The 15,053-nt window shown below is 37.9% G+C and overlaps 1 protein-coding gene across 1 annotated transcript in view; it reads left to right on the top strand.

The window, feature by feature from the left end:
- The window catches only part of COL25A1 (collagen type XXV alpha 1 chain), a 329,639-nt gene that overhangs the window by 168,907 nt on the left and 145,679 nt on the right, over positions 1 to 15,053 (top strand). The window contains exons 3-4 of the mRNA XM_072863100.1: positions 1,409 to 1,453; positions 3,546 to 3,553. Of these exons, the coding sequence (XP_072719201.1) occupies positions 1,409 to 1,453; positions 3,546 to 3,553 (53 nt within the window). The remainder of the gene's footprint in view (positions 1 to 1,408; positions 1,454 to 3,545; positions 3,554 to 15,053) is intronic.

Below are 15,053 nucleotides of genomic sequence, written 5' to 3'. Positions count from 1 at the left end.
GCTATTTCACATATATATTGAAATTGTATCACTAATGTTTCTTTTCAGCATCTTAGTCTTTCAAGCCAGATTGCTGCAAATATATAATGCAAAATAAGATTTGACATTCATGTGCATTTAAAAAACCATGGGATGATAGTTCAGATGATTTGTAAAATCTTGTAGCTGTTTAAAGTAGCAGACAGTTCCTTAACTATTTGCACAAAAACACCTGTGCACCTAATACCTGTTACAACCAGTGAGATACAGCCACAGCAGAGGTACTTGTGCTCCTGCATGTGTCGCTGCTTTTGGAAATCCCACGCGTGCGCTTGCCTCTCTTCAGCAGCTTTGAGGGTCCCACCTGTGGTTCTCTCTTCAGAGCAGCAGCATTTCAGTACTCTGTGTCACCACCACAGCTGCTGCCTCTCCTCCTCGCTGTACGAGGAGAAGTGCCACTGTACTTCCCTGGCATTTTCAGGAACAATATGTCAAGGTCACCAAGAAGAGAGGAAGAATGTTGTACTGATGTCTGCAGTTTAGAAGGGATGTTGAAGGTTGGAGTGCAGAAATGAGGGACAAAAATGGTTTTATTTTTTCTTTAGAGGTGGCAGAAGACACTGACTATAGTATGTAAATTATTGTGGAGAAAGGACAATCAGTAGTAAAGGATTCCTTAGCAAAAAGCATACAGGGACTAAACTGTTGTGTTACGGCTTACAGATATAAACTGGAAGCAAAGCACCTTAGTGTCTAACAACACATATGCTGTTGTTAATGTTTGGGGGATGGCGAGCCAGGTGATGGTTTCTTCATCTGTTGGATGTTTTCAGATGGAGGCTGGATGCTTTTTCTGGAAGATTTGCTGTTATAAATGCATGCTAATCTTTGGGCTTAATACAAGAATAACTGAATGAAATTTAAAGCCCTGTGATAAGTTTGGTTTAAGAAGATCAAAGGGATGGTGTAGCAATTCTGAGGAATACAAAGACTTTTTCTGAGGGAAGGAAACAAACAAGTTATTCTCTGGGGTTCATGGTGGAAAGCATAAGAATTGATGGGCTTCAGTGCAGCAAGTTGGACATAAAGAAAAATGTTCCACTTGTCAGAACAGTAAACTACCGGGGAAAAATGCCAGTGGAAGTTGCTGTAATAATTTAGATGTGTTTTTTTCCTTGAGAAAGAGTAATGAACTGGATGACCTCTAAAGTTTCTCCCAGCCTTTTTTCTGAGAGCCTATCGTGGGTGATGTAGCTGTCAATTTTATCTTCAGCTTCCTGAATCTTATTCTGGTTATCTTTTACCCCTGCTCAGCCAAAGTCTCTGGACTCCATGTAATGCATCTGTTTAATGCCCTTACATCCAAACACAAATAATATTCTACATATAATTTCAAGAAAAAAGTTACAACCCACCATCTTCTTTTTAGGTCCTCCAGGGAAAAGAGGTAAGCGGGGCAGAAGAGGAGAGACTGGTAAGTTTTCAATTTCATAAGATGCCTTGTTATTTGATGTCTGCGTACCCCGCATGCCTTCATTTTTAGTTTTATTGCTTGTGTGCTCTGAAAGCGAGTTCTGAAACTTCTCTGGTAAAAAATTGTGACCCTTGGCATATACCTGGTGGCCTTCCAGATAGTTTTCTAGACTTGGGTGTCATTAATTTGTAGGCACGCTTCATAATGCTTGACATGGTACCATTGGTAACACATTGGTAATTGTCAAACCATTTTGTTGTCTTCTCACACTTGCGCAAGTTAGAATAACTCCATGTAAGTCAGTAGTTGGAGTACTGTAAGTCAGTGTTGCTTCACGCCCCCTTGGTTTGAGATGAACAATTTTATAAGGAAATAAAGAAGGAAATAAAATTCCTTATGTTAAGAATGTCAGTACTCAGGGAAATAATGTGATAAGTAGACTACTCTGTATGAGAGAAATTGTTTACTAGAAATGAGTAGCAATTAAGTTCTTATGGAAATAAGAAGAACATTTGTTGGTTCATTACCCTGTACCAGGGAGGTTGCTGGTGAGAGAATCCCACTGTTGGTGTGGAGTTTCAGATTTCATTTGAGACAATGTTATGAGATGCTGAGCACCTCTTCCTGCTGACATTCACGGGAGCTGGAACTGTTGATTACCTTGTGGGACTGAGTGTTTCATAAAGGTGAACTTTCTGGAGGCGATGCAGGAGAAAATGAGCATTTCTAATCTCCTTGGCTGTCTTGTCTAATCTGCCAGTTAGGAAAATCTTCCAATCAACTTGATCTCTGTAAATCTTATGTAGCCTTTCTTATCTCTGTAAATGATCATTTATCTGGCTCTTAAAAACTATTTCCATGTTTTCCTGCATCACAAAACTGAAGCCAAGCCCTGCCAAAGGTTAATATAAATCACCTTGGTGTTCCCATTCAGTGTTGGATTACTATTTGCTTCAGAGAAAAATGCTATGGTACAGAAGGAAATTCTATGGTTGAAGATTGTCTTAGAAATGATCCTGGCAATTACTTTGCAGGATGCTTGCCGATTCATTTTACATCTCAAATAAACACATATTAAACTATTAACAAAGGAAATTGATCTAGCATTTAAAAACAGACCTGCACCTTAAAATGCTGTTTAAGAATGTTTACCAGGATAAAGAAATTGCCTTAGTTACTGGACAATAAAATTGCATTGTTAAAACCAAAAGGCTGTCAATATTAAAAGCAATCTCAAAGTACAGCTGCTGCTGTTTTATACTCCTTTTGCACTTCACTTTATTCAGAAATTAGGGAGAGGCATAAAAGCTTAACGAAATGCCATTGATTTGGGAGCTGCAGCTGCTCAACTTAATAAGACTGAAATAGTAGATTTGATTTGTGGCCCTTTGATAATGTTTCCAAGAACTGCTATACAAAAGTCTTTGAGTCTAAATAATTGAAAAAATGTGCAAATATCACTTCATGAAGTGTGACATTTTAATGGGGAGCGTTTTATATGTGTGCCTTGAGAAAGAAAGGTGATGAAAAGAAAGTTCAGCACTGTCAGGTGGCCACTGAAACCTTCCCTCATGGGCAAAGTTGGAAGGCTGGAAGATGCTGGTGCACGTATGTCTTGACGAGATGCCAAGGTTAAATGCCAAGGGTACTTTGTGCAATTTTGCAGCCAAGTTGTGATCAAATGCCAACTGCGTGGCTGACTGAAACTGGTCATGTGGTTACATATGCTTTATGTGGAGTCTGACAAAATTAATTGTACTCCATGGCTGGTATTTTTGGACTGGCATGAAATTGCATGGAAATGGATGGAGAAGCAACTTGCATAAGATTGCATGACTGTAAGTGAAGAATTGGTAAGGTAAGCACATGAATTTAGGCATTAGCTGTAAGCTGCAAAGCACAACCAAAGCTAAAAGTTATGGCTAAACTTGAATGGGAAAATGTGTACAGTGTCTTAACAGTGTTGCTCACTTACAATCCTGAGGCCTTGTGCTTGGCTTCATACATATGTGTCTTTCTTTAATAACTTCATAAGCTTACATATTCTTTTTTTCTCTTTTTTTACCCTCTTTCCCTCTCCCCCGCCCCACAGGACCTCCTGTAAGTACAGTGATACATTGTTGGTTCTTCCAGAATCAGGGAGAAATCTATTAGATCCCGTTAAGTTATCACCGTGATAAAATGATCATGTGTCATCAAGAGGGAATTTTTATATTTATACTTATACAGTGTAAACAATCACTAAGTATCTTGGAGCTGAAAATTTAATCAGAAAGTTCCTTAAGAAAAAAGTCTCTAAAACAATAAAGCTTTATATTCAGCACTCCAGATAGCAGTTTGGATCACAATTCCACGTAAGTACGTTATGTTCATTTTGCTTATGAGTTGACAACAGATATTTTACTGCAGCATAAAAATGTGCGAGTATGCTATCTTAAGTCCAGACTCGGTCACTCTGCCTTTTGCTGGGCAGTAACTTCCTCTGCAGTTATCACAAACTCTTGGGGCACAGGCTCCTTGTTCTTTGGAGATATACAGGCTGTCCAGCTCATTGCAGTGTAATTGTTACTGAAGCCAGTAAGTGCTTGTGTAAAATATTAAATAATACGACTCAGTTCAGTAAATTGATTGAATCTTGTGCTAATCCTGCTTGTAAGAAAACAGTTTCTCTCATCTGGGGTTTTATGGTTGTTTTGGGTTTTGGTTGGGTTTGTTTGTTTTTTGTTTGCTTTGTTGTATACTCCCAGGGTAGGTCAAAAGTCTGACTTGAAGAACAGGACTAAACACATACATCTCAAACATTTGTATTTGTCATGCCATGCATCTGAACCATATGGTGTAAAAGTGTGACCATTAAAACAGTATTTCTTTTACAGTGTTTGCAGACTTCTATTTTTTTTCTTTGATACAGATAGTATTTCCACAATATTTTCAGGACAGATTATCTGTCTATTCTATGCTACATGCATATTTGAGAACAGTGAATTAATACATTGAATTTCTGCTGTGACATAATGATTTTACTGTTAACTGTATATACTGAGCAGTGATACTACTTATCCTTGAAAGATTTTGACCATGTGCTCAGCAGTTCATAGTGGTAAATTCACTTAACAAGCCATCAGTGAAAAGCCAGGCTTGTTGCAAAAGCAACAAGCCAATGCATAATGGTGCTGTTTATTTGAAAGAAACACTGCCTTCCCCAATTTCTTTTGCAGTCTTCTCATGAAACAGAAAGAACAACCATAAATCATGATGCAAGTGATTTTCCTGTAGCAAGACAATGTGGCCAGAGGTCACTCTGTGCCTTGTTATAAATGTCTTTGACTTCAGCTCCCTACTGTTTTAGTATAGGTCCATTTAAAAACAAACAAACAAAAAGTCTAGATCATGACAATATTAACACAAACCTGAAATAGCTCCCAAGACTGAATAATTTTAAGAAGTATCTAAATTAAAATTCCAAGTTTCATATTCAAAACTTACAAGACTTCATCTTGCTGACAGGCAGTAAGGGTTTCAGTTGCTACAAGGCATCTAAAAATGTAATTTCTGTTCCTTATTCACTTTTTTATTTTCATAGACACTTACAGTCTGGCTAGGGGCAACTGTTGTGAACTCAGTTATTGTTTTCACCTGGGAGACTGTGGTAATAGTTTTCATTTTAAATAGCAAATATTTGTATATCCCACATAGCACTGCATGGAATTAGGTGTATGTTGTATTTTCAAAGGCTACTGCAGTGCTCCGTTTATTTTCTTTGTACCTGACTACTGAGCGTCACATGTGATAACAGTCAAAGGCTGGGGCTTTCAATTTGTTTTTATGATCTGTTATAGCATTCTCAAATTTCTTCTTCGGCACCTATGTTCTGGTGGTAGCCTATGTATCTAATACTTTACCGCCTAGGCACTGAAACTTTTTGTTTCTCTTAACCACATATTGCCCCTCAGTCTACATGGATAATTGTCTTCATAACAAAAGGAATTTCAGTGAGCAACCAAAGTAGCCAGTAGCCTTTTAATTAGAATGTTTATTTAAGTTAAAACATATAATTTCCATTGCCAAAGCCTCATTTCTTCATTGTGTAGTACCTATTTCATATTTGTTGGTTTGTAATATCATCACATATAAAAAATTAATAGATATGCAAACTGTAATTTGCCAGTAATGTTCTCTGCATGTTTGTTATGTCATATGTCATGACTGTGTTGTTAATGTGTGTCATACCATTTCATCTCATTCAACCAGGGTCTACCAGGGCGAAATGGCTATCCGGTAACTCATCATATGTTTATGATAGCTTATATTACTTTAAAATCATGTTGCTGTATTTTGGTTTTGCTTTATTACTGCCAAAAAGATCTTTTTTCTGTTTCTCAGATGCCTACGAAATGTAGGACTTTCCTTTAAAAAAAAAAGGCACCCCCCCCCCCCCGAGAAGTGTTTAAAAAGAACCTGAGTGTTTACAATACATAAATGCAATGCCCTTATTGTTTGACATTGTACATATTTTGTGTTGAACTTCTGCATTCTTGCATACAAAATTTTTTTAAATTCTAATTTTAAAAAATTCTTTAGCAGGATACTGAATCTCAATTTTCCATGTTAGAGAGCTGCACAGTTGCCATATGAACCTCTAAGTCCTTTCTTTTAACTGTTTCTCTTGACTGCTTCATTCAATGCATTTTGAGCAAAGTAAAATGCTATTACAGAGGTCCTAGCAGTTGGCTGCGTTGTCTATCATGGAGTAATTTTCTGATAATGTATGTGAGTTGTTTTTCTGTCAGTTTCATTGATATCTTTAGGGTTTATTGCCTGAAAAAAAAAATATGAAATAATGCATCTTTCTAAAATCTATTAATAATATATTTCTTTCAAGTAGTCAGGCAAACTGACTTCAGTGTCCCATTCAAGGAAAGAAGTATATGTCTACTGTCACGTGTGTATTAGAAACCAAGTGACAAAATGTGTTAGTGGATGCATTTCAGAGACAACACATATGTACACCATAGCGACTGATAAAGTATGATAATGATCTTACTTTGAGCACTTGATAGTATAGCATGGAGGGCTGTCCCATACTGATTTGCCTATGGATTTCATATAGAAGATGCCTAATTTTTCAGTGAATTTTTAAAATGTTTCTGTTGGTAGATATAAATTGCATACCTTGAACACCTGCAGGTAGAGGTCCATTTCATAGAACCATAGAATCTCAGAATAGTTTGTGTTGGAAAGGATCTTTGTAGATCATCTAGTCCAACCCCCTGCCATGGGCAGGGACATCTTCAACTAGATCAGGTTGCTCAAAGCCCCATCCGACCTGACCTTGAACGATTCCAGTGATGTGGAATCCACAACCTCTCTGGGCAACCTGCTCCAGTGTCTCATCACCCTCATCATAAAAAATGTCTTCCTTATGTCCAATCTAAACCTACACTCTTTTAGTTTAAAATAACTGCCTCTTATCCTGCCACTGCAGGCCTTGGTAAAAACAAAACAAAACAAAACAAAAACCTCTCTCCACCTTTCTTATAAGCCCCCTTTATATATTGAAAGGCTACAATAAGATCTCCCCAGAGCCTTCTCTTCTCCTTCTGAACTCAGCCTTCTGAACAACCTCAACCGTCTCAGCCTTTCTTCGTAGGAGAGATCCCTCTGATCATTTTTGTGGCCCTCCTCTGGAACTGCTCTAACAGGTTCATGCCTGTCTTGTGCTGAGGGTCCCAGAGCTGGATGTAATACTCCAGGTGGGGTCTCATGAGAGCGGAGTAGAGGGGGAGAATCACCTCCCTCGACCTGCTGGTCATGCTTCTTTTTATGCAGCCCGTTTCAATGCTTTTCTCTGGGCATCTTCTGTAGTTGCAGAGTTTACTAAGAAATTTTACCAACGAAACATCATCCAATGCCTGTCTTTACTATTATGAGTAGTTGAAAGTCAGCTGGTGAGGGATCCATCATCAGTATCAAGAAACCTGCTTGGATATACTGTAACCGTCTATCAGGTTTCAGGGTAGACATTCCTGTTTCACTTACAGTGCTTAATCTGCATAGGTGAGTGCACAAGTGTGTGGAGGACAAGATGGAGTGAAAAGCTTGCTAAAAAAACTTTTTTGGTCATCATCCATCTGTGAGCTCTATATACAAAGACTGGGATTTAGAAGAAAAGAGACCCACAGTGAAAACAAACCAGCCCTTAGGCTCTTAGGTCATGACTTCTGTGGAAATTAAATATCTTCGGTGTTCCTCATTCCAGTTAATGACCTTAATGCACAAGGTAAAGTTTATGTTGTGCAAAGCACAAAAGCCTCATAGATTTAACTTCTTGGCCTGATGTGTAAGTTGAGAAAATGAGTGAATGTATTAGTGATGGACTCATGCATGTTTTGAAGGCTCCACGGGGACAGTTTAAAAATATCATTTTCTTTAGAGCCTGAAGGCCCAGTCCTTTGTCCTGATCCAGCTGTTTTCTTGAAGAGATTTGTTGTGGGATCTGAAGACAATAAATGTTCTTGGAAGCCATGTTATTGAAATTGCTGGGTCTAATAGTGGCATTATTATGGGCAAACTTTAGTCTGAATGCATTTCTGTGCATGTGTGCAGCCATCTGTGCGCGCGCAGGCAAATGTGCACCTTCAGTAGTGCTTAGCACTGATTGAACGCTTCTTCTTGCTTGAAAATGACTGGGAATAGAATTTGGCTTTGGTTCTTGCAAGTCGTCACTTGGCTGGCTGTTTTGACCTGTTCAGTTACAACCATATCCTCCTGCTTTGAATGAGAAATATGTAACAGTAAGTGCAATGCACTTTAAAAGTACTTATACAGTCCTGTAGAGCTCTATGAAAAGGCTATTAGTGTTTAAAGTTATTCCTCTAGAGTCCTATTTAACTCCTGTAGAAACCTTATTGCTTTAATCTTTATTGGATTTTATAGGATATTCTGTGAGGATAGTGGGGTATATCTGCCACATATAACCTAAAAAAGCTGTCTGTTCAATAGGCCAAAACATAACAGTGTGATCTCACAAAAGCTAGTGGTTATTTTCTCAGAGACTTAAGTTTTCATTGTCTGTGTTCATTCTAACTTTAAAGGTACCTTAAGAAATAATAATAATAATAATAATAACAACAGTAAAAGGAATTACAGTGAGAAATCTAAGTTCCTTGGAAGATATGGTATCAAAAGTCAAGAAAATAAGCTGCACTTACTTTTATGAGTAACACAGTTATTAAGGGGTTTACAAAACCATGATTAATTGGTTATTATGTAAGCTACCATGAATACTATAAAAAGTATACACTGGTACAGCTCCTTTTTTTCCTCATTAAGAGCTTTGTATAACAGAGAGTGACCAAATTCAGAGTTGTAACTCTTCCAACTTCAGTTTAAAATTGCAATAGGCTATCACATCTTCTTAAATAAAAGAGAACAAAAGAGTGCACAAATGTTAGAGAATTAGAACACAGGCATTTGTTGCAGGGGTTTTGTATGACAATGTCACTTCAGAAATAACGCTAGAAGTTGGAAAAAACAACGACAACAAAACAACAAAAAACCCCCCAGCAGCTTGTGAATGCAGTGAAGAGGCCAAATACACAAACCGTGTAGTGCTCTGCAGGGGAAAAAGAATCTCATAAGCTGGTTGAATAGGGAGAAGTTGTTTTCCATTGAAAAACTGAAGCAGACTGAGAAAATTTTTCCTACCCCTTCTCCCAAATTGGGGTACAGATCAAGCTCAACATCCAAGTAAATCATCCTGGAAGTTGTTGCATATATGGTGGTAAAGCTACACTATCTTCAGAATAAAACGTCAGAATATGAAGATGCCTATATAGTATTACTTCATAAAAGAGGGGATTGGGGAAATTTCTCCTACGTCTTTCCATGATATCGGTCTGCAGAGCACCTGATGCATTTACAAGACATTTAGGAGCTGTGGAGGGTTATAGCTGCTCCAGGTGACCATATGCCTTGTATTAAATCCCATTTCTCCTAACATCCTTGTTTCATCTTCAAGAAACATAGACAGATTCCTTTCTTGCAGAAAAAGGTTGTGTCTAAATTGGAGATTGTTGTCCTGTAACTGTAAAATATGATTACTTGCTCAAAAATTTTCCTAGCTCTTGAAAGCCTGACTTACCTCCGAATGGTGAAGATAACAAACTGGCAAAGTTTAGGACTACAGGAAGAGCATTTCAATTATACTTTAGCCTGTTATAATTCTTTCTAGCTTAGAAAATGTCTTTATCATCACGCTTCTGATTTTTGCACTCATAGAAATGTTCCCAAATATGCCATAAGACAAGCTGTTATCCTCATATGTAAAGAATTTCAGGCTGCTGTTAGAAGGCTCTGATTCTCCCTCACCCCCCTTTCTGTTCCTGTTTTCCTAAAGGCAAAGAGAATTCCAGGTAGAACAGAGAAGGGCTGTGAGATGTTTGAGTTTGAAGAAATAGGCCTGGTTTGGAAGAACATGAAAACTACTGTTGAGAGAAATTGGAAAAAGGCATTTTATTGTCCTGCTGTATTGCTTTGACTTTGATGGTGCTTCCTATTTCATTTTCTGCTGAGTCTCTTTTCATTTTCTGCAGTTAGAGATTGGGGCTGTGTAGGCAAATGTGTAGTAAGTAGCAGTGTAGCACAGACCCTTCCCTCTTTCTTCATCCTTCCTTTCATAACATGAAACTCAGGTGTAATTATATGGGGCAAATTTCCTGTGCAGTTTGGAAAGAGCACCTTTGTGTAGGGCAAAGCATTGAGCTTTCATTCTTTGTTCCGTGCAGCAACCACGCAAGGCTATGTTTGAGGGTTCCTTTGTATTTGCCTGCATTAAGCAACCATGAAATCTGGCTCTTCTCCCACCTGTTCTTTTTTAAGAAGCATAAAGAAGTTGCAAAACCAAACAGAAATACTCACGTGGGTACTTGGGGCAAGGTTTCAATATCAGCAATAACTTCACAAAAGGTACTGTATATTCTCAGGTATATTATGTATGTGTTGTCTTTTTAAAAATGAGAAAACACAATGCCATTGTGAGTCAGCAGCAGGAGGCTTAACTGTATGGGAAGGTTACCCTGGAGGTTTTCTTTCTCTTGTCTCTGCCTCCAATTCTGTGCACATCATCAGAGAGCACAAGTCTCGGAGAATGTTTCTCATCTGTGCGTGAGACATCAGGACCAATATCTTACAGGACCTGCCAATGATTGGAAGTACAAGTTGTGGGTATGACATTTCAGTAATTTGGCTATGACCGAGGTTTGGAACTGACCTTGTTTCTGGGAGAGTCTTCATAGGAGATTCCTGGCTATCTACAGAGTTAGGGGAGTACCCATTTGATTTTGGAGGAATTTTATATATTCTTTAAAACTAAGTGACATAAATCAATTTCTAGCATAAGAAATTAAATACAATTGATGCATAAAGTTTTCTCATTAGGGCGTCCTGTGGGATGTCTGCTTTTCCAGTTTATTTCTTCACTGTTAGTGTTGCTAAAAAATAATAAAAGAATTGCTTGGCAAGACTTACTTACAAACAGATTTGATGTGCAAGTCTACCAAAAAAAGGGATGGGTGTTGGCTGGGCTTTTTGTGTCAGTTCAGATGTATCTAGTAGTCTTCATTCTGTTGTTATTTTTTAGTATAAATAAAGCATATAGTATGTAAAATTAATCCCATCCAAAGGCAAGTTTTTCAACCCCAGATACTATGGCAGCTCAGTTGCTGTGAAATGAACATAACTGGAATAATCAAATGAGAAGAAATGACCAAATATTGAGAGTTTTTCATCTGTGATGAAGCACAGCCTGTGGCAGTATTAAGCACTTCTGCAACAGCTGTGGTATTTCCAGTAGCTAGTCAGGTCTCCTCTTTTTCACAGCTGTAGTGAAATATAAATGTCTAAGCTCAAGGAGTGGCTCTGTCAGTTCCTGACCTTACCCTGAGGATTTGGCTTGGTGATCCTGCAGAAGTTTCCCACTCTACAGCATTTATTTTTCTCAACAGGTGTCTTCTCAGACCGTCTTTTATATCTGGCATTTGACCAAAGTAACATCTTAAACATATACCAGCAAAACTTTTGCTATAAATTTCAGGTTTGGTAGTGAAGCATTGATAACTATTTCAGGTTTTAATTTTTTTGTTGTTGTTATTTTTAAATACACAGAAAATTCAAAACATCTGGAATCTCAAAAGCTTCTTTGTACTGTGATCTTAGTATGTGTTTTCTCAGTTCTATGTACCTTATCCTTATTTTTAGTCCAGGCAGAGGTGATTGGCTTGGGAGATGTGAGGTTTTCAGTTGATCCATCTGCCTCACACTTCTTGCTTGTTCTCAGGGAGTGGATCCTCTGCTTTCTTCAGAGAGATACAGTGGGTCAGCTGTCCATCTCAAAAGGTTACTGGGTTTACAGATTTCTTTATTTGTAACATGTACTCTTTGCTCATTTTTCCTAAAAGTTGCCAGCTGATGTCAATGCTTTAGATTAAGCAGAAAACAAGTGACTATTCAGGATGAGTATAAATTAAGTCCTTAGACCTTTTTTTCTTATTTCACATAACCACTTTCCATTAATACATTCACCACAACAAATTGGAACTCCAAATAGTCTTGCCATGGTTCACCAAAACGCTGCATACAAGCCAGTTGTTAGCGAGTCTTCCAAGAACATACTTCAGCTCACGTGGAGTGTAATACTGATCTGTCACAGCCAGTCCCTAGACTTCTTTGTATGCTGTATACAAGTGCTACAGTCCTGTCACAGAAGCTTATAATGAGAGCTGGGCTTCTCTATTATAGTCAGGCCAGAAACTGCAGGACTAAGAGTTGGGGAGATATGGCATTCAGTTCCACTCTCACACATGAAGTTAAGCTAGCTTTCTACAGCTGTAGGCAAAGGATGCTTTCAGTCTTTTCCATGGATACATCTGTCAAGTCCAGCACTCAATGGTAGCTGTAGCTGCTGGAATTGATCGCTCTAAGTGATGGATACCAGTATGACCTTTTTCAAGTCATACCTGTGTTATGTGATGTGAGCCTTGAACAAAGGTCAACCAGAGGTGGGTCACTTGCTTAAGTACAAATTTTGCCTTGATATCAAACCATAGATATGGTCCTAATTGCAATTTTTAACGTCAGTACCAGAAATTGCATTCTGGCAGTTAATATTCAGATAGGTAAGAGAGAAAGTCCACTCTGTAAAAAAGTGACTTACACCTTTCTTGCTTGCAATTGTTTCCATCCGGTGGTATTGATTTGGCCTATAGTGGCAAGTTGTGTTGAATTGTTTGTTCCTAGAAAACATCAATGGCACCTCAAAAATCTTCCTAACAGTCACAACACAGTGCATAGGATATTTGTCAATAATACTACACCAGAATCCACAACAGTTATGCGGTTCCCAAATACACACTTCAATTTAAACAGGCTCAACACATACTTGCTGCTAAGCAGATTAACTATGTAGTATTTCTGTGCCATGAGATCCAGAGGAAGGCTGTAAGAATGTGGTAATTTTTTAGAAAAATACTGCAGCTGAGAACATACTAATAATACTCAGCAAATAAACTTCTAGTTTTTCTTACAAATTGTGGGAGAGTCTCTAAATTCACATGGCTGGCTGAGTAATAACTGTGGCCTTTGTAATGATGTCAGTCACATTAATACAGTAATGTTTTTTATGACCTTCGGATCTGTAAATAACACGTAATACAATTCATCAGTTTAATTTCTTTGTATGCTAATTTTTTTACAGTGATTGAAGATAATCATAAAAGTTGACTTGAACAGAAAAGTTTGAGGCCTCTTAAGCTTACAGTTGCTATTAATTTTTGTGTCACAGATGATATTTGAAGCTATGCATCAGAACATGTTTATTAGCTTCTTATAAGCCAGTTTTCATTTTGAATGAACCATGGGCTGAATGCTTTCATCTGTTACATTCATGTAATGCTGAGTGCATAAGAGAAGGCAGTGTTTATTCCTGCAACTCCCTGGAGAATGCTCAGAGTGCCCCAATATATTCCATGTCTGTGACTGTGATAGTGAAGTAAGAACTGCTTCATCTGCAAAAGCCAGCAATATCAGAAGATATTTCCACCCTTTTCCTCCTTGCAATTATAAAAAGAAATTGCCATAGATAAGCTAAAGCAGAAACTTCACATGGTCACTTAAGGAAATTACTTGTACTGCAATAAATGCCTCCTACATAGTGTGTTCTGCTTTAAACTCATTAAACTTTCTAAATTATTTTAGTCCATTTTCTACATAGCATTACAAATAAGGATGTAAAAAATTAGTAGAATAATAAAACAAAATTATAATAGATAACCTCAATGTATCATTACTAATACATACAATTGTTACCATATGCTGGATGCTCCAAGACCCTTCTTTAAACTAGCAATTTCCATCTCAAATGCATAGACAGAGAACTCCTGTATTGCAAAATCCACATCTCTGCATGGCATTTTGTAGATGTCAGTGTGTGGTGAGAACAAAGGACATAATGCTAGGATATGCTAGGATACTGTGGGCTAGTGTGAATCAGTGTGGATTAGGCTCACAGCTGACATCAGTTCAAAATGATACAACCCCATATATCTATCAGATAAATACAGGATTATAGCTGATGGTAGATAGATTGGATAGGTGTAATTTAACAATTAAATGTGTGTTTTCAGTATTTTCCTCTGCAGCTTTAAAAATTACCCTCTCCTCTTTTATGATAAAAGACGTATAGGTAGAGAAAGGAATTAAGCTGGTTGTCATTTATTTGACAGTATACATAAATTTCTGGTCTCTCTAGGCTACTCCACTGAGTTCGGCTTGGCAGCTAAGCAGGTGGCACGCAGAAAGCTATAGTCGTGATTTTCACATTTATGCTTTGGCAGACATAATTAATGCTTGAACTGTACCTAAGATCATCCATACTTGCTTTCTTTGGGCATGCCACTTGAAATTTCCCAGTCATTTCCTCACAATGCATGATGGAACCCTCCAGTGTAACAGATATAGCTTTATTTATGAAACAAACTACTTTGGAGAAAAATGTTGTGTTCCAAATGTTTTCCCAATATACACACAGATAGGAATTGTAATTCTAGGTCTCATTTCTCAATTTGGGATCATCAATTTTCTCAATTTGGCATCATCGGGTAATTACACCAGAAATGATTTGGCTAGCGTTTGTCAAACTAATAAGGTTCTCAGCTCTATGTTTTTGGTTTTCTTTTTTAATGCCAGAAGCTAGCTGGTAGAACAAAGCCTTAAAGTACTTTTTCTCCATTCCTGGGGATCTTTGGGATGGGCACATTTAGTGTACATCTTGCCTCTTACATCACAAGGAAAATACTAGGGTGGTGTTTGGACTGCCCTTGTTTTCATTTTCTCAGCTACATGTGCGCATATCAAAATCAAGGTTAGTTAAAGCAGTTTCTGAAAGCAAACATACTTATCTGGTAGGAAAGATTTATACAAGCAGTGTGGAATGTCAATTTGAAGGTTTTTTTCTGTCACTGTGTAGGATACAGATCATAAATCACCTTTACAAAGTCCATCCCCCCTCCCGTCCCCGTCCCACCCCCAGCTTTGGCTTAAGGTA

The sequence above is a fragment of the Ciconia boyciana genome, chromosome 5 (genome assembly GCF_034638445.1).
Source record: "Ciconia boyciana chromosome 5, ASM3463844v1, whole genome shotgun sequence".
Lineage (NCBI taxonomy): Eukaryota > Metazoa > Chordata > Aves > Ciconiiformes > Ciconiidae > Ciconia > Ciconia boyciana.
The sequence above is the reverse complement of the archived record's forward strand: the minus strand, read 5'-3'. Positions and strand labels throughout refer to the sequence as shown.